The sequence below is a fragment of the Oncorhynchus mykiss genome, chromosome 27, assembly GCF_057628025.1.
Source record: "Oncorhynchus mykiss isolate SJ-2025 chromosome 27, ASM5762802v1, whole genome shotgun sequence".
Lineage (NCBI taxonomy): Eukaryota > Metazoa > Chordata > Actinopteri > Salmoniformes > Salmonidae > Oncorhynchus > Oncorhynchus mykiss.
Genome location: NC_143048.1, coordinates 51,855,049 through 51,878,503, shown reverse-complemented (window position 1 = coordinate 51,878,503; position 23,455 = coordinate 51,855,049). Strand labels below are relative to the sequence as shown.

General features: G+C 40.9%; 1 protein-coding gene across 1 annotated transcript; it reads left to right on the top strand.

The window, feature by feature from the left end:
• Positions 1-8,866: 8,866 nt before the first annotated feature.
• Positions 8,867-22,086, top strand: ttc36 (tetratricopeptide repeat domain 36). The gene is made up of 3 exons (XM_036965680.2): positions 8,867-9,231; positions 19,543-19,731; positions 21,691-22,086. The coding sequence occupies exons 1-3, from the start codon at positions 9,126-9,128 to the stop codon at positions 21,957-21,959; spliced, it is 564 nt and encodes a 187-aa protein (XP_036821575.1). The 5' UTR covers positions 8,867-9,125; the 3' UTR covers positions 21,960-22,086.
• Positions 22,087-23,455: the final 1,369 nt, after the last annotated feature.

Genomic DNA, 23,455 nt, shown 5'->3' with positions numbered 1-23,455 from the left:
GATAATTATCTGTGAATACACTGCATTTATAACCAGGATAATTATCTGTGAATACATTGCATTTATAACCAGGATATATATCTGTGAATACATTGCATTTATAACCAGGATAATTATCTGTGAATACATTGCTTTTATAACCAGGATAATTATCTGTGAATACATTGCATTTATAACCAGGATATTTATCTGTGAATACATTGCATTTATAACCAGGATATTTGTTATCAGTGTGTTGGACCTCTCATATTCATTATGTTTCCTTTGTCAAAGAGAGAAGGGAAGCTATATAATTGTTTTCTCAGATGTACCTTTTAAGTCATGCTATGTTCCTTTAGATGCACTAATTGGTAATAGAACCAGCCTTTGAGCTTTCAAACTATACTGAACAACTGCTGCAGTAAGTGGTTTGCTGTTTTTATTTCTGTACACTGTGACTTTGAGGGTTAACTATTGATTTTCGTCTTCGGAGATGCACTATGAGGAAAATAGTGTGACCTTAGAGTCCATGTGTCTGTTCTCTTCAGTGGATTCAGTGGATCCTAGGTGTTATCTGGGATGATACTGGGAGTCTCTGTCCTCTTCAGTGGATCCTTGTTGTTATCTGGGATGATACTGGGAGTCTCTGTCCTCTTCAGTGGATCCTAGATGTTATCTGGGATGATACTGGGAGTCTCTGTCCTCTTCAGTGGATCCTAGATGTTATCTGGGATGATACTGGGAGTCTCTGTCCTCTTCAGTGGATCCTTGTTGTTATCTGGGATGATACTGGGCGTCTCTGTCCTCTTCAGTGTATCCTTGTTGTTATCTGGGATGATACTGGGAGTCTCTGTCCTCTTCAGTGGATCCTAGATGTTATCTGGGATGATACTGGGAGTCTCTGTCCTCTTCAGTGTATCCTTGTTGTTATCTGGGATGATACTGGGAGTCTCTGTCCTCTTCAGTGGATCCTAGATGTTATCGGATGATACTGGGAGTCTCTGTCCTCTTCAGTGGATCCTAGGTGTTATCTGGGATGATACTGGGAGTCTCTGTCCTCTTCAGTGTATCCTTGTTGTTATCTGGGATGATACTGGGAGTCTCTGTCCTCTTCAGTGGATCCTAGATGTTATCTGGGATGATACTGGGAGTCTCCGTCCTCTTCAGTTGATCCTTGTTGTTATCTGGGATGATACTGGGAGTCTCTGTCCTCTTCAGTGTATCCTTGTTGTTATCTGGGATGATACTGGGAGTCTCTGTCCTCTTCAGTGGATCCTAGATGTTATCTGGGATGATACTGGGAGTCTCTGTCCTCTTCAGTGGATCCTAGATGTTATCGGATGATACTGGGAGTCTCTGTCCTCTTCAGTGGATCCTAGGTGTTATCTGGGATGATACTGGGAGTCTCTGTCCTCTTCAGTGGATCCTAGGTGTTATCTGGGATGATACTGGGAGTCTCTGTCCTCTTCAGTGGATCCTAGATGTTATCTGGGATGATACTGGGAGTCTCTGTCCTCTTCAGTTGATCCTAGATGTTATCTGGGATGATACTGGGAGTCTCTGTCCTCTTCAGTGGATCATAGGTGTTATCTGGGATGATACTGGGAATCTCTGTCCTCTTCAGTGTATCCTTGTTGTTATCTGGGATGATACTGGGAGTCTCTGTCCTCTTCAGTGGATCCTAGATGTTATCTGGGATGATACTGTGAGTCTATGTTCTCTTCAGTGGATTCAGTGGATCCTAGATGTTATCTGGGATGATACTGGAAGTCTCTGTCCTCTTCAGTGGATCCTATATGTTATCTGGGATGATACTGGGAGTCTCTGTCCTCTTCAGTGGATCTTAGATGTTATCTGGGATGATACTGGGAGTCTCTGTCCTCTTCAGTGTATCCTTGTTGTTATCTGGGATGATTCTGTGGGTCTCTGTCCTCTTCAGTGGATCCTAGATGTTATCTGGGATGATACTGGGAGTCTCTGTCCTCTTCAGTGGATCCTAGATGTTATCTGGGCTGTAACCCACAATGTGTTACTGACTCCAGTCTCAGATAGGCAGACAGGCCGTCATAGCTTTATCTGTAATAACTATTTATTTTCTCCTGCGGTGTATCAAGTGGATATCAAGAGGGTATAAAATAGGACATGACCTCCGTCTGATAGCTTGAAGATTGGAAAAAGATTTGTTTTTGAATGGTGTTGTGTTTGCATATAAAACACTTCTGAGCTGAGAGAGCGCATGAATACCTGGATATGAATACCCACCAGTGAACGGAGACTTCTCCCATTTCAATCAAGAGATGACAATAACTGTTAGAGTGAATAGAGATTTAGCTGGGGGAAATCTGCAGGGCTGACAATCCTCCTCTAGTTAAGTGCTTCATGATGTGTTATAAAAGTTGTTGGTTTGTTTTTGCCCCTGCAGGTGAGGGAGAGAGGGGGACAGAGGGAGGGAGAGAGGGACCGAGGGGGAGAGAGCGATCGAGGGGGAGAGAGGGAGGGGGAGAGAGGGAGGGAGAGAGGACTTATTCCACATTTTGTTACGCTACAGCCTTATTAAAAAATATATTCATCAAATGTTTTTCCTCATCAATCTACACAAAATACCCCACAATGACAAAGTGAAAACAGGTTTTGAGAAATGTATTACAAATCATTTAAAAAATGTATTTTATTATTTACGTAAGTATTCAGACCCTTTGCTATGAGACTCTAAATTGAGCTCAGGTGCATCATGTTTCCAGTGATCATACTTGAGATGTTTCTACAACTTGATTGGAGTCCATCTGTGGTAAATTCAATTGATTGGGCATTATTTGGAAAGGCACACACTTGCACACACTTTCTAAGGTCTCACAGTTGACAGTACATGCCAGAGCAAAAACCAAGCCATGAGGTCAAAGGAATTGTCCGTAGAGCTCCGAGACAGGATTGTGTCGAGGCACAGATCTGGGGAAGGGTACCAAAAATGTCTGCAGCAATGAAGGTCCCCAAGAACACAGTGGCCTCCATCACAGTGGACTTGGTCAGGGAGTTAACCATGAACCCAATGGTCACTGACAGTGCTACAGAGTTCCTCTGTGGAGATGGGAGAACCTTTCGGAAGGACAACCATCTCTGCGGCACTCCACCAATCAGGCCTTCAGAGTGGCCAAATGGCAGTAAAGCATCCTGAGACCATTCATGTGTGGGGTTGCTTCTCAGCCAAGGGAGTGGGCTCACTCACAATTTTGCCTAAGAACACAGCCATGAATAAAGAATGGTACCAACACATCCTCCGAGAGCAACTTCTCCCAACCATCCAGGAATTGTTTGGTGACGAACAGTGCCTTTTCCAGCATGATGGAACACCTTGCCATAAGGCAAAAGTGATAACTAAGTGGCTAGGGGAACAAAACATCAATATTTTGGGTCCATGGCCAGGAAACTCCCCAGACCTTAATCCCATTGAGAAATTGTGGCCAATCCTCAAGAGGCAGGTGGACAAACAAATACCCACAAATTCTGACAAACTCCAAGCATTGATTATGCAAGAATGGTCTGCCATCAGTGGCCCAGAAGTTAATTGACAGCATGCCAGGGCGGATTGCAGAGGTCTTGAAAAAGAAGTGTCAACACTGCAAATATTGCCTCTTTGCATCAACTTCATGTAATTGTCAATAAAAGCCTTTGACACTTATGAAATGCTTGTAATTATACTTCAGTATTCAATAGTAACATCTGACAAAAATATCTAAAGACACAAACTTTGTTTTCTCAAAATAGGGTTCTGTACAAATATATTCAAAGTTTAGCCTTTTCTCATTCCCTCCTTGAGTGTAGCACGACTGTACATTAAGACCCAATCACTGGCCACTTTCATATATGGGGAACTAGTCACTTTAAATAATGCCACTTTAAAAATGTTCACATATCTTACATTACTCATATCACATGTATGTAATGTATTTTATACCATCTATTACACCTTGCCTATGCCGCTCGGTCATCACTCATCCATATATTTATATGTACATATTCTTATTCCATCCCTTCAGATTTGTGTGTATTAGGAAGTTGTTGGGGAATTGTTAGATTACTTGTTAGATATTACTGCACTGTCGGAAGTAGAAGCACAAGCATTTCGCTACACTTGCATTAACATCTGCTAACCATGTGTATGTGACCAATAAAATGTCATTTTATTTGAAGAAAACCTGCTCCAGAGTGCCCACGATCTTAAAGTGGGGCGAAGGTTCATCTTCCAAATGGACAACATCCCTAAGCATACAGCCAAGACAATGCAGGAGAGGCCTCGGGACAAGTCTATGATTGTCCATGAGTGGCCCAGCTAGAGCTCAGACATCTCTGGAAATAGCTCTGAAGCAAAGCTCCCCAAAGAATGGAAGAAACTCTCAAAATACAGGTGTACCAACCTTGTATAGTTATACCCAAGAAGACTCGAGGCTGTAATCGCTGTGAAAGGTGCTTCAACCAAGTACTGAGTAAAGGGTCTGAATACTTATGTAAATGTGATATTTAAGTTGTGATTTATTTATTTTTTTAAAACATTTCTAAAAACCTCTTTGCTTTTAGAATATGGCTGTAATGTAACAAAATGTGGAAAAGTCAAGGTGTGTGTGTGTGTATGTGTGTGTGTGTGTGTGTGTGTGTGTGTGTGTGTGTGTATATATATATATATATATATATATATATATATATACAGTTGAAGTTGGAAGTTTACATCCACTTAGGTTGGAGTCATTAAAACAAGTTTTTTGTCCACTTCGCACATTTCTTGTTAACAAACTATAGTTTTGTCCTAACCAACTTGCCATCTACTTTGTGCATGACACATGTAATGTTTCCAACAATTGTTTACAGACAAATTATTTCACTTATACTTCACTGTATCACAATTCCAGTGGGTCAAAAGTTTATATACACTAAGTTGACTGTGCTTTTAAACAGCTTGGAAAATTCCAGAAAATTATGTCATGACTTTAGAAGCTTCTGATAGGCTAATTGAAATAATTTGAGTCAATTGGAGGTGTACCTGTGGATGTATTTCAAGGCCTAACTTCAAACTCAGTGCCTCTTTTCTTGACATCATGGGAAAATCTAAATAAATCAGCCAAGACCTCAGAAAAAAAATTGTAGACCTCCACAAGTCTGGTTTAGGAGCAATTTCCAAATGCCTGAAGATACCACGTTCATCTGTACAAACAATAGTACGCAAGTATAAACACCATGAGACCACACAGTCGTCATACCGCTCAGGAAGGAGATGCATTCTGTCTCCTAGAGAGGAACGTACTTTAGTGTGAAAAGTGCAAATCAATCCCAGAACAACAGTAAAGGACCTTGTGAAGATGCTGTTGAAAAAGGTACAACAGTATCTAGATCCACAGTAAAAAGTGTCCTATATCGACATAACCTGAAAGGCCGCTCAGCAAGGATGAAGCCACTGCTCCAAAACCGCCATAAAAAAGCCAGACTACGGTTTGCAACTGCACATGGGGACAAAGATCATACTTTTTGGAGAAATGTCCTTTGGTCTGATGAAACAAAAATATAACTGTTAGGCCATAATGACCATTGTTATGTTTGGAGGAAAAAGGGGGATGCTTGCAAGCTGAAGAACACCATCCCAACCCTGAAGCACGGGGGTGGCAGCATCATATTGTGAGTGTGCTTTGCTGCAAGAGGGACTGGTGCACTTCACAAAATAGATAGCATCATGAGGTTGGAAAATTATGTGGATATATTGAAGCAACATCTCAAGACATCAGTCAGGAAGTTAAAGCTTGGTCGCAAATGGGTCTTCCAAATGGACAATGACCCCAAGCATACTTCCAAAGTTGTGGCAAAATGGCTTAAAGACATCAAAGTCAAGGTATTGGAGTAGCCATCACAAGGCCCTGACCTCAATCCTATAGAAAATGTGTGTGCAGAACTGAAAAATTGTGTGTGATTAAGGAGGCCTACAAACCTGACTCAGTTACACCAGCTCTGTCAGGAGGAATGGGCCAAAATTCACCCAACTTGTTGTGGGAAGCTTGTGTAAGGCTACCCGCAATGTTTGACCCAAGTTAAACAATTTAAAGGCAATGCTACCGAATACTACTTGTGTGTATGTAAAGTTATGTCCCACTGGGAATGTGATGAAATAAATAAAAGCTGAAATAAATCATTCTCTCTACTATTATTCTGACATTTCACATTTTTTATATAAAGTGGTGATCCTAGCTGACCTAAAACAGGGATTTTTTTACTCAGATTAAATATCAGGAATGGTGAAAAACTGAGTTTAAATGTATTTGGTGAAGGTGTATGTGAACTTGTGACTTCAACTGTAGATATTAGTTGATATGAAATGTTGAACTGATTGGCGGCAGGTACTTCAGTTCTTAATATCCTCAATAAGAATCAATGTTGTTGCTTTGATCACCTCAGAAATCCTCGGAATCTCCACAGGACAACTTTGTTTGGACCTATCAAAGGACCATTCACCGAAACTGAAGCTACACATTTTTGCATGTGGAAAAAAATGGTGTACAGAGACTTGCTAGCTACATTAGCTAGCTTGCGGGGATTTTTTGACAAGGAATCTGCCTCCGGAAAAAGCTTTTCCCAAACGGGTGACACCTACTCCTGCTGCACTGCTGCTTGGATTCCACCTGGCGATCTGTTCACCATCTGCCCTGGCCGGTCTCCCTCACTCTGGTACAGGTACCCCCGTTACTCTCCCCTTTCTCTCCCGAGCTGTCGCTCGCCTCCAGCACACGTACACGTACACGTACACAAATTGATCAGCTGGTTTTAAGCATTACACTTTTAAATCTACATTGTTGACTGTTGCTGGGTGTTAACGTCCATCATCAGCACCGGCCTGTAGCCTACCTGTACCCTACCTGTACACTACCTGTACCTTAGCTGTACCCTACCCGTACCCTGCCTGTACCCTACCTGTACCCTACCCTACCTGTACCTTACCTGTACCTTACCTGTACCCTACCTGTACCCTGCCTGTACCCTGTCTTTACCCTGCCTGTACCCTACCTGCCCGAAGTTCTCTACTGACCCCTTACACTTAGTCTCAATTTGTCCTGCTAGGTGACCTAAACTGGGACATGCTTAAACCACCTGACCAAGTCCTAAAGCAATGGGACTCCCTAACTCTTTCTCGGATTATTACCAATTCCACAAGGTCTGACTCCAAACACCAAGAAAAGGCTACACTCCTTGGTGTCATCCTCACAAATAATCCTGGTAGGTGTCAGTCTGGTGTTTTCTGTAATGACCTGTCTTGATTTGTCATAGAAGCTGACTAAAAAACTTTAATGAGCAAGCCTTCCTTCATGACCTGGCCTCTGTAATTTGGTATAGAATCAGCTTGATCCCCCTCTGTTCAAGATGCTTAGACATTATTTATTTTAAATATTTTCAGTGGTATTGTTAACTCCCATGAAGAAAAATATAATTGAAAACAGTTCCTCCACCTCAAGAATTTAATTTGGAACACGGCTCGGCACACACATGTTCAGGATGACTGGCTCTCGTTCAGGCTTATGAGAAAAAAATGTACTCGTGCTAACCAGTGGGCCCAAAGTTAGTTACTTTAAGGAGCAGTTCTCTCTCTGTGGGTCTAACCCCAAGAAGTTCTGGAAAATGGTTAAAGACGTGGAGAATAAACCCACCTCACAGCTGCCCACGTCCCTTAAAGTTGATGATGTGGTTGTTAACGACAAGTTGCACATGCCAGAGTTTTTTAATCACGACTTACTCTCGAGCAGCTAGACGTTCTTTACCATTCAGCCATCAGATTTGTCACCAATGCACCTCTAAGGACACATCACTGCACTCTATTCTCCTCTGTAAACTGGTCACCTCTGTATACCCATCGCAAGACCACTGGTTGATGTTTATTTATAAAACCGTCTTAGGCCTCACCCCCTTATCTGAGTTATCTGCTGCTGCCCTCATCTTCCACAAACAAGACCCGGTGCGTAGCGTGGGCTGACCAGTAGAAACTTGTGCGTGCGTTGTCTAACCAGTAGAAACTTGTGCGTAGCGTTGTCTAACCAGTAGAAACTTGGCTAGTCAGGTAGCTAAACGTCTGTCTACTGTCGTCGGGGCATTGGCTGGTCAGGTATATAGAGGTCCGTCTACTGTAGTCAGGGAATTGGCAGGTAAGGTAGCTGGTCAGGTATATAGAGGTCTGTCTTTCTGTCTGTCAGGAATATAGAGGTCTGTCTTTCTGTCTGTCAGGTATATAGAGGTCTGTCTGGTCAGGTATATAGAGGCATGTCTGGTCAGGTATATAGAGGTCTGTCTGGTCAGATATATAGAGGTCTGTCTGGTCAGATATATAGACGTTCTGTCTCTTTGTGAATATGAAAACGCATCTGGAAGAACAATAATAATGTTGTAACTAAACTGTTAATGTTTCAGACTCCATATTTTATACACTTCATACATTTAACGTCACTATAATTGTGAAAGTGGCTGATCTTTACAGTCATGAATAAAGACTCACAGAAGTGTAGATGGACTGTACAAACAAGATACCTGTGTGTGTGTGTGTGTGTGTGTGTGTGTGTGTGTGTGTGTGTGTGTGTGTGTGTGTGTGTGTGTGTGTGTGTGTGTGTGTGTGTGTGTGTGTGTGTGTGTGTGTGTGTGTGTGTGTGTGTGTGTGTGTGTGTGTGTGTGTGTGTGTGTGTGTGTGTGTGTGTGTGTGTGTGTGTGCGAGAGAGAGAGAGAGTAACAGGAGCACTGCCTCCTCTATTCCAGCACCATTTCAACTTAAATATATAAACTTATTCAAATCAATAAGGCCATACAGTATGCTTAGTCTGATACACTGAAAACAAACGTAAAAATATCCATTCAATGTTGCTCAATATCATGTGGCAGTCCATGGTGGGGATTTCTCTGTGTGCGTGTGTCCAGTGTTTCAAAGTATACACTCACAGCAGAGTTTATGTCTGAGTTAACCAAATACAGATGTCCTCTCTGCCCAATGATCTCAAAGTCTGCCTGTTTCCACCCCCTGCTTCGATTGGTTGAGGAGAAATCTGTGAGAATTTGAGGAGAAAATGCACCCCTCTCCCACCACTTAGGATCGCAATTCCACTACTCTGCCTTCTACTTTCCACCCATCTGGAACAATGGCTTCAGCCCATGACAGAGCTGTACTTCAGGCCATCTTTAACCCCACCAGCCCGCCAGGAGACGTCCCTGGGTTAAACCAAGAGGAGGAACTGACAGACGATGGTGAAAACCTTTTTTTACAATGGATTTAGTTGTTAGTAGTTATCATGTGTGTCAGTAGTTATCATGTATGTTAGTAATTATCATGTGTGTTAGTATTTATGTGTTAGTAGTTTTCATGTGTGTTAGTAGTTTTCATGTGTGTTAGTGGTTATCATGTGTGTCAGTAGTTATCATGTGTGTTAGTAGTTAAGTGTTAGTAGTTATCATGTGTGTTAGTAGTTATGTGTTAGTAGTTATTATGTGTGTTAGTAGTTATCATGTGTGTTAGTGGTTATCATGTGTGTCAGTAGTTACCATGTGTGTTAGTAGTTATCATGTGTGTTAGTAGTTATGTGTTAGTAGTTTTCATGTGTGTTAGTAGTTATGTGTTAGTAGTTATCATGTGTGTTAGTAGTTATCATGTGTGTTAGTGGTTATCATGTGTGTCAGTAGTTATCATGTGTGTTAGTAGTTATCATGTGTGTTAGTAGTTATCATGTGTGTTAGTAGTTATCATGTGTGTTAGTAGTTATCATGTGTGTCAGTAGTTATCATGTATGTTAGTAATTATCATGTGTGTTAGTATTTATGTGTTAGTAGTTTTCATGTGTGTTAGTAGTTTTCATGTGTGTTAGTAGTTATCATGTGTGTTAGTAGTTATCATGTGTGTTAGTAGTTATGTGTTAGTAGTTTTCATGTGTGTTAGTAGTTATCATGTGTGTTAGTAGTTATCATGTGTGTTAGTAGTTATCATGTGTGTTAGTAGTTATCATGTATGTTAGTAATTATCATGTGTGTTAGTAGTTATGTGTTAGTAGTTTTCATGTGTGTTAGTAGTTATCATGTGTGTTAGTAGTTTTCATGTGTGTTAGTGGTTATCATGTGTGTCAGTAGTTATCATGTGTGTTAGTAGTTAAGTGTTAGTAATTATCATGTGTGTTAGTATTTATGTGTTAGTAGTTTTCATGTGTGTTAGTAGTTTTCATGTGTGTTAGTGGTTATCATGTGTGTCAGTAGTTATCATGTGTGTTAGTAGTTAAGTGTTAGTAGTTATCATGTGTGTTAGTAGTTATGTGTTAGTAGTTATTATGTGTGTTAGTAGTTATCATGTGTGTTAGTGGTTATCATGTGTGTCAGTAGTTACCATGTGTGTTAGTAGTTATCATGTGTGTTAGTAGTTATGTGTTAGTAGTTTTCATGTGTGTTAGTAGTTATGTGTTAGTAGTTATCATGTGTGTTAGTAGTTATCATGTGTGTTAGTGGTTATCATGTGTGTCAGTAGTTATCATGTGTGTTAGTAGTTATCATGTGTGTTAGTAGTTATCATGTGTGTTAGTAGTTATCATGTGTGTTAGTAGTTATCATGTGTGTCAGTAGTTATCATGTATGTTAGTAATTATCATGTGTGTTAGTATTTATGTGTTAGTAGTTTTCATGTGTGTTAGTAGTTTTCATGTGTGTTAGTAGTTATCATGTGTGTTAGTAGTTATCATGTGTGTTAGTAGTTATGTGTTAGTAGTTTTCATGTGTGTTAGTAGTTATCATGTGTGTTAGTAGTTATCATGTGTGTTAGTAGTTATCATGTATGTTAGTAATTATCATGTGTGTTAGTAGTTATGTGTTAGTAGTTTTCATGTGTGTTAGTAGTTATCATGTGTGTTAGTAGTTATCATGTGTGTTAGTAGTTAAGTGTTAGTAGTTATGTGTTAGTAGTTTTCATGTGTGTTAGTAGTTATCATGTGTGTTAGTAGTTATCATGTGTGTTAGTAGTTATCATGTGTGTTAGTAGTTATCATGTGTGTTAGTAGTTAAGTGTGTTAGTAGTTATCATGTGTGTTAGTAGTTATCATGTGTGTTATTAGTTATCATGTGTGTCAGTAGTTATCATGTGTGTTTTAGTTATCATGTGTGTTAGTAGTTATGTGTTAGTAGTTATTATGTGTGTTAGTAGTTATCATGTGTGTTAGTAGTTATGTGTGTTAATAGTTATCATGTGTGTTAGTAGTTATGTGATAGTAGTTATCATGTGTGTTAGTAGTTATCATGTGTGTTAGTAGTTAAGTGTTAGTAGTTATCATGTGTGTTAGTAGTTATGTGTGTTAGTAGTTATCATGTGTGTTAGTAGTTAAGTGTTAGCAGTTATCATGTGTGTTAGTAGTTATCATGTGTGTTAGTAGTTATCATGTGTGTTAGTAGTTATCATGTGTGTTAGTAGTTAAGTGTTAGTAGTTATCATGTGTGTTAGTAGTTATCATGTGTATTAGTAGTTATGTGTGTTAGTAGTTATGTGTGTTAGTAGTTATCATGTATGTTAGTAGTTATCATGTGTGTTAGTAGTTATCATGTGTGTTAGTAGTTATGTGTGTTAGTAGTTATCATGTGTGTTAGTAGTTATCATGTGTGTTAGTAGTTATCATGTGTGTTAGTAGTTAAGTGTTAGTAGTTATCATGTGTGTTAGTAGTTATCATGTGTATTAGTAGTTATGTGTGTTAGTAGTTATGTGTGTTAGTAGTTATCATGTATGTTAGTAGTTATCATGTGTGTTAGTAGTTATCATGTATGTTAGTAGTTATCATGTGTGTTAGTAGTTATCATGTGTGTTAGTAGTTATCATGTGTATTAGTAGTTATGTGGGTTAGTAGTTATGTGTGTTAGTAGTTATCATGTATGTTAGTAGTTATCATGTGTGTTAGTAGTTATCATGTGTGTTAGTGGTTATCATGTGTTTTAGTAGTTATCATGTGTGTTTGTAGTTATGTGTGTTAGTAGTTATGTGTGTTAGTAGTCATCATGTGTATTAGTAGTTATGTGTGTTAGTAGTTATCATGTGTATTAGTAGTTATATGTGTTAGTAGTTATGTGTGTTAGTAGTTATCATGTGTGTTGGTGTTTGTTGTGTGTGTTGGTGGTTGTTGTGTGTGTTGGTGGTTGCTGTGTGTGTTGGTGGTTGTCGTGTGTGTTGGTGGTTGTCGTGTGTGTTGGTGGTTGTCGTGTGTGTTGGTGGCTGTTGTGTGTCTTGGTGGCTGTTGTGTGTGTTGGTGGCTGTTGTGTGTGTTGGTGGTTGTTGTGTGTGTTGGTGGTTGTTGTGTGTGTTGGTGGTTGTTGTGTGTGTTGGTGGTTGTTGTGTGAGTTGGTGGTTGTTGTGTGTGTTAGTAGTTATCGTGTGTGTTGGTGGTGGTCATGTGTTGGTGGTTGTCGTGTGTTGGTGGTTGTCGTGTGTTGGTTTGTCGTGTGTTGGTGTTTGTTGTGTGTGTTGGTGGTTGTTGTGTGTGTTAGTAGTTATCATGTGTGTTGGTGGTTGTCGTGTGTTGGTGGTTGTCGTGTGTTGGTGGTTGTTGTGTGTGTTAGTTGTTATCGTGTGTGTTGGTGGTTGTTGTGTGTGTTGGTGGTTGTTGTGTGTGTTAGTATTTATCATGTGTGTTGGTGGTTGTCGTGTGTTGGTGGTTGTTGTGTGTGTTGGTGGTTGTCGTGTGTTGGTGGTTGTCGTGTGTTGGTGGTTGTCGTGTGTTGGTGGTTGTCGTGTGTGTTAGTAGTTATCATGTGTGTTGGTGGTTGTCGTGTGTTGGTGGTTGTCTTGTGTGTTGGTGGTTGTCTTGTGTGTTAGTATTTATCATGTATGTTGGTGGTTGTCGTGTGTTGGTGGTTGTTGTGTGTGTTGGTGGTTGTCGTGTGTTGGTGGTTGTCGTGTGTTGGTGGTTGTCGTGTGTGTTAGTAGTTATCATGTGTGTTGGTGGTTGTCGTGTGTTGGTGGTTGTCTTGTGTGTTGGTGGTTGTCTTGTGTGTTAGTAGTTATCATGTGTGTTGGTGGTTGTCGTGTGTTGGTGGTTGTCGTGTGTTGGTGGTTGTCTTGTGTGTTGGTGGTTGTCTTGTGTGTTAGTAGTTATCATGTGTGTTGGTGGTTGTCGCGTGTTGGTGGTTGTCGTGTGTGTTACTATTTATCATGTGTGTTGGTGGTTGTCGTGTGTTGGTGGTTGTCGTGTGTGTTCGTAGTTATCATGTGTGTTGGTGGTTGTCGTGTGTTGGTGGTTGTCTTGTGTGTTGGTGGTTGTCGTATTATAGTGGTTGTCTTGTGTGTTAGTAGTTATCATGTGTGTTGGTTGTCGTGTGTTGGTGGTTGTCGTGTGTTAGTAGTTATCATGTGTGTTGGTGGTTGTTGTGTGTTGGTGGTTGTCTTGTGTGTTAGTAGTTATCATGTGTGTTGGTGGTTGTCATGTGTTGGTGGTTGTCTTGTGTGTTGGTAGTTATCGTGTGTGTTGGTGGTTGTCTTGTGTGTTGGTGGTTGTCATGTGTGTTGGTGGTTGTCTTGTGTGTTAGTAGTTATCATGTGTGTTGGTGGTTGTCATGTGTTGGTGGTTGTCGTGTGTGTTAGTAGTTATCATGTGTGTTGGTGGTTGTCTTGTGTGTTGGTGGTTGTCATGTGTGTTGGTGGTTGTCATGTGTGTTGGTGGTTATGTGTTAGTAGTTTTCATGTGTGTTAGTAGTTTTCATGTGTGTTAGTAGTTATCATGTGTGTTAGTAGTTATCATGTGTGTTAGTAGTTATGTGTTAGTAGTTTTCATGTGTGTTAGTAGTTATCATGTGTGTTGTAGTTATCATGTGTGTTAGTAGTTATCATGTATGTTAGTAATTATCATGTGTGTTAGTAGTTATGTGTTAGTAGTTTTCATGTGTGTTAGTAGTTATCATGTGTGTTAGTAGTTATCATGTGTGTTAGTAGTTAAGTGTTAGTAGTTATGTGTTAGTAGTTTTCATGTGTGTTAGTAGTTATCATGTGTGTTAGTAGTTATCATGTGTGTTAGTAGTTATCATGTGTGTTAGTAGTTATCATGTGTGTTAGTAGTTAAGTGTGTTAGTAGTTATCATGTGTGTTAGTAGTTATCATGTGTGTTATTAGTTATCATGTGTGTCAGTAGTTATCATGTGTGTTTTAGTTATCATGTGTGTTAGTAGTTATGTGTTAGTAGTTATTATGTGTGTTAGTAGTTATCATGTGTGTTAGTAGTTATGTGTGTTAGTAGTTATCATGTGTGTTAGTAGTTATGTGATAGTAGTTATCATGTGTGTTAGTAGTTATCATGTGTGTTAGTAGTTAAGTGTTAGTAGTTATCATGTGTGTTAGTAGTTACCATGTGTGTTAGTAGTTAAGTGTTAGTAGTTATCATGTGTGTTAGTAGTTATCATGTGTGTTGGTGGTGGTCATGTGTTGGTGGTTGTCGTGTGTTGGTGGTTGTCGTGTGTTGGTTTGTCGTGTGTTGGTGTTTGTTGTGTGTGTTGGTGGTTGTTGTGTGTGTTAGTAGTTATCATGTGTGTTGGTGGTTGTCGTGTGTTGGTGGTTGTCGTGTGTTGGTGGTTGTTGTGTGTGTTAGTTGTTATCGTGTGTGTTGGTGGTTGTTGTGTGTGTTGGTGGTTGTTGTGTGTGTTAGTATTTATCATGTGTGTTGGTGGTTGTCGTGTGTTGGTGGTTGTTGTGTGTGTTGGTGGTTGTCGTGTGTTGGTGGTTGTCGTGTGTTGGTGGTTGTCGTGTGTTGGTGGTTGTCGTGTGTGTTAGTAGTTATCATGTGTGTTGGTGGTTGTCGTGTGTTGGTGGTTGTCTTGTGTGTTGGTGGTTGTCTTGTGTGTTAGTATTTATCATGTATGTTGGTGGTTGTCGTGTGTTGGTGGTTGTTGTGTGTGTTGGTGGTTGTCGTGTGTTGGTGGTTGTCGTGTGTTGGTGGTTGTCGTGTGTGTTAGTAGTTATCATGTGTGTTGGTGGTTGTCGTGTGTTGGTGGTTGTCTTGTGTGTTGGTGGTTGTCTTGTGTGTTAGTAGTTATCATGTGTGTTGGTGGTTGTCGTGTGTTGGTGGTTGTCGTGTGTTGGTGGTTGTCTTGTGTGTTGGTGGTTGTCTTGTGTGTTAGTAGTTATCATGTGTGTTGGTGGTTGTCGCGTGTTGGTGGTTGTCGTGTGTGTTACTATTTATCATGTGTGTTGGTGGTTGTCGTGTGTTGGTGGTTGTCGTGTGTGTTCGTAGTTATCATGTGTGTTGGTGGTTGTCTTGTGTTGGTGGTTGTCTTGTGTGTTGGTGGTTGTCGTATTATAGTGGTTGTCTTGTGTGTTAGTAGTTATCATGTGTGTTGGTTGTCGTGTGTTGGTGGTTGTCGTGTGTTAGTAGTTATCATGTGTGTTGGTGGTTGTTGTGTGTTGGTGGTTGTCTTGTGTGTTAGTAGTTATCATGTGTGTTGGTGGTTGTCATGTGTTGGTGGTTGTCTTGTGTGTTGGTAGTTATCGTGTGTGTTGGTGGTTGTCTTGTGTGTTGGTGGTTGTCATGTGTGTTGGTGGTTGTCTTGTGTGTTAGTAGTTATCATGTGTGTTGGTGGTTGTCATGTGTTGGTGGTTGTCGTGTGTGTTAGTAGTTATCATGTGTGTTGGTGGTTGTCTTGTGTGTTGGTGGTTGTCATGTGTGTTGGTGGTTGTCATGTGTGTTGGTGGTTATGTGTTAGTAGTTTTCATGTGTGTTAGTAGTTTTCATGTGTGTTAGTAGTTATCATGTGTGTTAGTAGTTATCATGTGTGTTAGTAGTTATGTGTTAGTAGTTTTCATGTGTTAGTAGTTATCATGTGTGTTGTAGTTATCATGTGTGTTAGTAGTTATCATGTATGTTAGTAATTATCATGTGTGTTAGTAGTTATGTGTTAGTAGTTTTCATGTGTGTTAGTAGTTATCATGTGTGTTAGTAGTTATCATGTGTGTTAGTAGTTAAGTGTTAGTAGTTATGTGTTAGTAGTTTTCATGTGTGTTAGTAGTTATCATGTGTGTTAGTAGTTATCATGTGTGTTAGTAGTTATCATGTGTGTTAGTAGTTATCATGTGTGTTAGTAGTTAAGTGTGTTAGTAGTTATCATGTGTGTTAGTAGTTATCATGTGTGTTATTAGTTATCATGTGTGTCAGTAGTTATCATGTGTGTTTTAGTTATCATGTGTGTTAGTAGTTATGTGTTAGTAGTTATTATGTGTGTTAGTAGTTATCATGTGTGTTAGTAGTTATGTGTGTTAGTAGTTATCATGTGTGTTAGTAGTTATGTGATAGTAGTTATCATGTGTGTTAGTAGTTATCATGTGTGTTAGTAGTTAAGTGTTAGTAGTTATCATGTGTGTTAGTAGTTACCATGTGTGTTAGTAGTTAAGTGTTAGTAGTTATCATGTGTGTTAGTAGTTATCATGTGTGTTAGTAGTTATCATGTGTGTTAGTAGTTATCATGTGTGTTAGTAGTTATCATGTGTGTTAGTAGTTAAGTGTTAGTAGTTATCATGTGTGTTAGTAGTTATCATGTGTATTAGTAGTTATGTGTGTTAGTAGTTATGTGTGTTAGTAGTTATCATGTATGTTAGTAGTTATCATGTGTGTTAGTAGTTATCATGTGTGTTAGTAGTTATGTGTGTTAGTAGTTATCATGTGTGTTAGTAGTTATCATGCGTGTTAGTAGTTATCATGTGTGTTAGTAGTTAAGTGTTAGTCGTTATCATGTGTGTTAGTAGTTATCATGTGTATTAGTAGTTATGTGTGTTAGTAGTTATATGTGTTAGTAGTTATCATGTATGTTAGTAGTTATCATGTGTGTTAGTAGTTATCATGTATGTTAGTAGTTATCATGTGTGTTAGTAGTTATCATGTGTGTTAGTAGTTATCATGTGTATTAGTAGTTATGTGGGTTAGTAGTTATGTGTGTTAGTAGTTATCATGTATGTTAGTAGTTATCATGTGTGTTAGTAGTTATGTGTGTTAGTAGTTATCATGTATGTTAGTAGTTATCATGTGTGTTAGTAGTTATCATGTGTGTTAGTGGTTATCATGTGTTTTAGTAGTTATCATGTGTGTTTGTAGTTATGTGTGTTAGTAGTTATGTGTGTTAGTAGTTATCATGTGTATTAGTAGTTATGTGTGTTAGTAGTTATCATGTGTATTAGTAGTTATATGTGTTAGTAGTTATGTGTGTTAGTAGTTATCATGTGTGTTGGTGTTTGTTGTGTGTGTTGGTGGTTGTTGTGTGTGCAGGTGGTTGTTGTGTGTGTTGGTGGTTGCTGTGTGTGTTGGTGGTTGTCGTGTGTGTTGGTGGTTGCTGTGTGTGTTGGTGGTTGTTGTGTGTGTTGGTGGTTGTTGTGTGTGTTGGTGGTTGTTGTGTGTGTTGGTGGTTGTTGTGTGAGTTGGTGGTTGTTGTGTGTGTTAGTAGTTATCGTGTGTGTTGGTGGTGGTCATGTGTTGGTGGTTGTCGTGTGTTGGTGGTTGTCGTGTGTTGGTTTGTCGTGTGTTGGTGTTTGTTGTGTGTGTTGGTGGTTGTTGTGTGTGTTAGTAGTTATCATGTGTGTTGGTGGTTGTCGTGTGTTGGTGGTTGTCGTGTGTTGGTGGTTGTTGTGTGTGTTAGTTGTTATCGTGTGTGTTGGTGGTTGTTGTGTGTGTTGGTGGTTGTTGTGTGTGTTAGTATTTATCATGTGTGTTGGTGGTTGTCGTGTGTTGGTGGTTGTTGTGTGTGTTGGTGGTTGTCGTGTGTTGGTGGTTGTCGTGTGTTGGTGGTTGTCGTGTGTTGGTGGTTGTCGTGTGTGTTAGTAGTTATCATGTGTGTTGGTGGTTGTCGTGTGTTGGTGGTTGTCTTGTGTGTTGGTGGTTGTCTTGTGTGTTAGTATTTATCATGTGTGTTGGTGGTTGTCGTGTGTTGGTGGTTGTTGTGTGTGTTGGTGGTTGTCGTGTGTTGGTGGTTGTCGTGTGTTGGTGGTTGTCGTGTGTGTTAGTAGTTATCATGTGTGTTGGTGGTTGTCGTGTATTGGTGGTTGTCTTGTGTGTTGGTGGTTGTCTTGTGTGTTAGTAGTTATCATGTGTGTTGGTGGTTGTCGTGTGTTGGTGGTTGTCGTGTGTTGGTGGTTGTCTTGTGTGTTGGTGGTTGTCTTGTGTGTTAGTAGTTATCATGTGTGTTGGTGGTTGTCGCGTGTTGGTGGTTGTCGTGTGTGTTACTATTTATCATGTGTGTTGGTGGTTGTCGTGTGTTGGTGGTTGTCGTGTGTGTTCGTAGTTATCATGTGTGTTGGTGGTTGTCGTGTGTTGGTGGTTGTCTTGTGTGTTGGTGGTTGTCGTATTATAGTGGTTGTCTTGTGTGTTAGTAGTTATCATGTGTGTTGGTTGTCGTGTGTTGGTGGTTGTCGTGTGTTAGTAGTTATCATGTGTGTTGGTGGTTGTTGTGTGTTGGTGGTTGTCTTGTGTGTTAGTAGTTATCATGTGTGTTGGTGGTTGTCATGTGTTGGTGGTTGTCGTGTGTGTTAGTAGTTATCATGTGTGTTGGTGGTTGTCGTGTGTTGGTGGTTGTCTTGTGTGTTGGTAGTTATCGTGTGTGTTGGTGGTTGTCTTGTGTGTTGGTGGTTGTCATGTGTGTTGGTGGTTGTCTTGTGTGTTAGTAGTTATCATGTGTGTTGGTGGTTGTCATGTGTGTTGGTGGTTGTCATGTGTGTTGGTGGTTGTCATGTGTGTTGGTGGTTGTCGTGTGTGTTAGTAGTTATCATGTGTGTTGGTGGTTGTCTTGTGTGTTGGTGGTTGTCATGTGTGTTGGTGGTTGTCTTGTGTGTTAGTAATTAAAATGTGTGTTGGTGGTTGTCATGTGTTGGTGGTTGCTGTGTGTGTTGGTGGTTGTTGTGTGTGTTGGTAGTTGTCGTGTGTGTTGGTGGTTGTCTTGTGTGTTGGTGGTTGTCATGTGTGTTGGGGGTTGTCTTGTGTGTTAGTAGTTATCATGTGTGTTGGTGGTTGTCATGTGTGTTAGTAATTAAAATGTGTGTTGGTGGTTGTCATGTGTTGGTGGTTGTCATGTGTGTTGGGGGTTGTCTTGTGTGTTAGTAGTTATCATGTGTGTTGGGGGTTGTCTTGTGTGTTAGTAATTAAAATGTGTGTTGGTGGTTGTCATGTGTTGGTGGTTGTCTTGTGTGTTGGTGGTTGTCGTGTGTGTTAGTAGTTATCATGTGTGTTGGTGGTTGTCGTGTGTTGGTGGTTGTCTTGTGTGTTGGTGGTTGTCGTGTGTTAGTAGTTATCATGTGTGTTGGTGGTTGTCTTGTGTGTTGGTGATTGTCGTGTGTGTTGGTGGTTGTCGTGTGTTGGTGGTTGTCGTGTGTTGGGGTGATGTGCTGTTTCATGTTCATCATTTTGTAACATATGTGGTTTATTCTGACTCCAGAGCATTTATATTCCTCTTAAAGTAATTTCAAAACTGGATTATTCCTGTGTGTATGAATGTCTGGTGACACCACTGTTATTGTTGTCCAGTCTTCTATACCATACACCTGTCATTCCATTAGAACACTGTTTATCTGTCTCCTCCAGACAGTGGCTTTGAGGTTGGGCTGCTACAGCAGGTAAAAGAGCTGGAGATGGAGGGGGTTGCAGCAGCAGAGGCTGGGGATCTACCCATAGCTCTGGAACGGTTCAGCCAGGCCATAGACACACTGCCGCAGAGAGCCTCTGGCTACAACAACAGGGCCCAGACCAGACGACTCCAGGAGGACACAGAAGGTAGTAGGCTGCTGAGGCCACGTATAAAGTGGCTTGGGAAAGTATTCCCCCCCTTGGCATTTCTTCTATTTTGTTTTCTTACAACCTGGAATTAAATTGATTTTGGGCGGATTTGTATCATTTGATTAACTCAACACACTTTTTTTTATTGTGAAACAAACAAGAAATCAGACGAAAAACTAAAAACTTGAGCTTGGATAACAATTAATCCCCTCAAAGTCAATGCTTTTTAGAGCCACCTTTTCTTTTGGGGTAAGCTTGGTAATCTAGCCACCACGATTCTTTCCCCATTCTTCAAGGTAAAACTGCTCCAGCTCCTTCAAGTTGGATGGGTTCCACTGGTATACAGAAATCTTTAAGTCATACCACAGATTCTCAATTGGATTGAGGTCTGGGCTTTGACTAGGCCATTCCAAGACATGTAAATGTTTCCCCTTAAACCACTCAAGTGTTGCTTTAGCAGTATGTTTAGGGTCATTGTCCTGCTGGAAGGTGAACCTCCGTCCCAGTCTCAAATCTCTTTAACACTGAAACAGGTTTCCCTCAAGAATTTCCCTGTATTTAGTGCCATCCATCATTCCTTCAATTCTGACGAGTTTCCCAGTCCCTGCCGATGAAAAATATCCCCACAGCATGATGCTGCCACCACCATGCTCCACCTTGGGGGTGGTATTCCTGGGGTGATGAGAGGTGTTGTGTTTGCGCCAGACATAGCATTTTCCTTGATGGCCCAAAAAATAAATGTTTGTCTCATCTGACCAGACCTTTTTTTTTGTTTTTTTTACATTTATTTAACTAGGCAAGTCAGTTAAGAACAAATTCTTATTTCAATGCCTAGGAACAGTGGGTTAACTGCCTTGATCATATGTTTGGGTAGTCTCCCACATGCCTTTTGGGGAACACCAAACATGTTTACTTACTTTCTTCTGGCCACTCTTCCGTAAAGCCCAGCTCTGTGGAGTGTATGGCTTAAAGTGGTCCTATGGACAGATACTCCAATCTCCGCAGTGGAGCTTTGCAGCTCCTTCAGGGTTATATTTGGTCTCTTTGTTGCCTCTCTGATTAATGCCCTCCTTGCCTGGTCTGTGAGATTTGGTGGGCGACCCTCTCTTGGCAGGTTTGATGTGGTGTCATATTCTTTCAATTTTTTTATGGATTTAATGGTGCTCCGTGGGATGTTCAAAGTTTCTGATATTTTTTTATAACCCAATCCTGATCTGTACTTCTCCACAGCTTTGTCCCTGACCTGTTTGGAGAAGTCCTTGGTCTTCATGGTGCCGCTTGCTTGGTGGTGCCCTTTGCTTAGTGGAGAAGTCCTTGGTCTTCATGGTGCCGCTTCTGAAAGTCCCCAGAAAGGCCACAGACTCTGGGGCCTTTCAGAACAGATGTATATATACTGAGATCATGTGACAGATCATGTGACACTTAGATTGCACACAGGTGGACTTTATTTAACTAATTATGTGACTTCTGAAGGTAATTGGTTGCACCAGATCTTATTTAGGGGCTTCAAGGGGTGCATGCATATTTTTTTTTCACCTCACCAATTTGGACTATTTTGTGTATGTCCATTACATGAAATCCAAATAAAAATATATTTATATTACAGGTTGTAATGCAACAAAATAAGAAAAACGCCAAGGGGGTGAATACTTTTACAAGGCACTATAGAAGGGCCAGTCACCATACTTTCACTTTCATATCACCCACTATGCAGTTTTCCATTGTGGTTTAAAATCTACATAATTTACAGTTCAGTACGTTATGAAATATGTCTCTGAAATCACCCACATGCGGTGACAGTGTTCTACCTAATATAAATGTATGGGGATTTTTGTGATCATATCAACCACATTTTCATTTTAAAACCACATGTCCTTGAAAGTAACCCTGTTAAAGTCTACATACAAACACTTGTTCTCGCCGTTTGCATAATCTGTGGGTTCTGTATTCCTCCAGGAGCCCTAGAGGACCTGGAGCGTGCCATCGCTCTGAGTGGGGGTGTAGGGCGTACAGCGTGTCAGGCTCTGGTCCAGAGAGGCCTGCTGCTGAGGCTGGCCTGCCAGGATGATAAGGCCCGGGAGGACTTTGAGAGGGCAGCCACCCTGGGCAGTGAGTTCGCCCGGCAACAGGTAGTGGTTCTGAATCCGTACGCTGCCCTCTGCAACCGCATGCTGACGGAGGTCATCAACAAGCTACGCAACCCGGAGGTGTCAGAGACACAGTAGTCAAAGGACAAGACTTACCACCCCAACACTGGCAAACCAGATACATTTATTTGTATCACTTGTGCATGCATTACATTTTGTCTTGAGAAATTAATTAATAAACGTTTACGTTTTATTGAAGGTGAAAGATTTTATTGAGTTATCCTGAGTCATTCTGTGGAATTCAATCAATCAAATGTATTTATAAAGCCCTGTTTACGTTAGCAGATGTCACAAAGTGCTATACAGAAACCCAGCCTAGAACCCAAAACAGCAAGCAACGCACATGTAGAGGCACAGTGGCTAGGAAAAACTCCCTAGAAAGACAGAAACCTAGGAAGAAACCTAGAGAGGAACCAGGCTCTGAGGGGTGGCCAGTCTTCTTCTGGCTGTGCTGGGTGGAGATTATAAGAGTACATGGCCATTAAGGCCAGATTGTTCTTCAAGATGTTCAAACGTTCATAGATGACCAGCAGGATCAAACAGTAATCACAGTGGTTGTAGAGGGTGCACCAGGTCAGTACCCCAGGAGTAAATGTCAGTTGGCTTTTCATAGCCGAGCACTCAGAGGTCGACACAGCAGGTGTGGTGGAGAGAGAGAGAGAGGGAGAGTCAAAACCTGTTGAGTGTGTTTGTTGCAGTAATAGTGACTGTTAGGCACCTATGGTATTGTAGTCTGACCTGTGGAGAGGTTTAAAATGCTTTCCAGATAGATAAATCATGTTATCTCCAACTGGCCCGGCTGGGAAGGGAAAGGGAACGGAAAGTACATGGCATTGTTATCCCTCATGTGATCCCCATGTGGTCCACTAAGTGTCTGGAATGGAAGGGCAGATGCTTGGCGAATCCGTGGCTAGCTCTGTGGCTGGCGGCGTGGCAGGCTCCATGGCAGGCTCCGCGGCTGGCTCTGTGGCAGGCTCCATGGCTGGCTCCGTGGCAGGAGCCAGCCATAACACACATCACGACAAGAGAGACACCACAACACTACATAAAGAGAGACCTAAGACAACAACACAGCATGGTAGCAACACAACATGGTAGCAGCACAACATGGTAGCAACACAAAACATGGTACAAACATTATTGGGCACCGACAACAGCACAAAGGGAAAGAAGGTAGAAACAACAGTACACCACGCGAAGCAGCCACAATTGTCAGTAAGAGTGTCCATGAATGAGACTTTGAATGAAGAGATGGAGATAAAACTGTGAAGTTTGAGTGTTTTTTACAGCTCGTTCCAGTCGCTAGCTGCAGGGAACTGAAAAGAGGAGCGACCCAGGGATATGTGTGCTTTGGAGAGCATATCGGGGTGTATACAGAGGTATCAGACACCTTATAAACAGGCTTAAATCTGGTTTCAAATTCTTAAAGAATTTCTCAAAACAAAGTTGTTGCCTGTCAGTTTGTTTGGGCACTTTGCTTTGGAGAAAAGCAAAGCTGGAGGAGAGGAATTTGTTACAGACTTGACTTCCATATTTAGCCACAGGGGGGCAACAGTGTACAATTTATCAGGGAA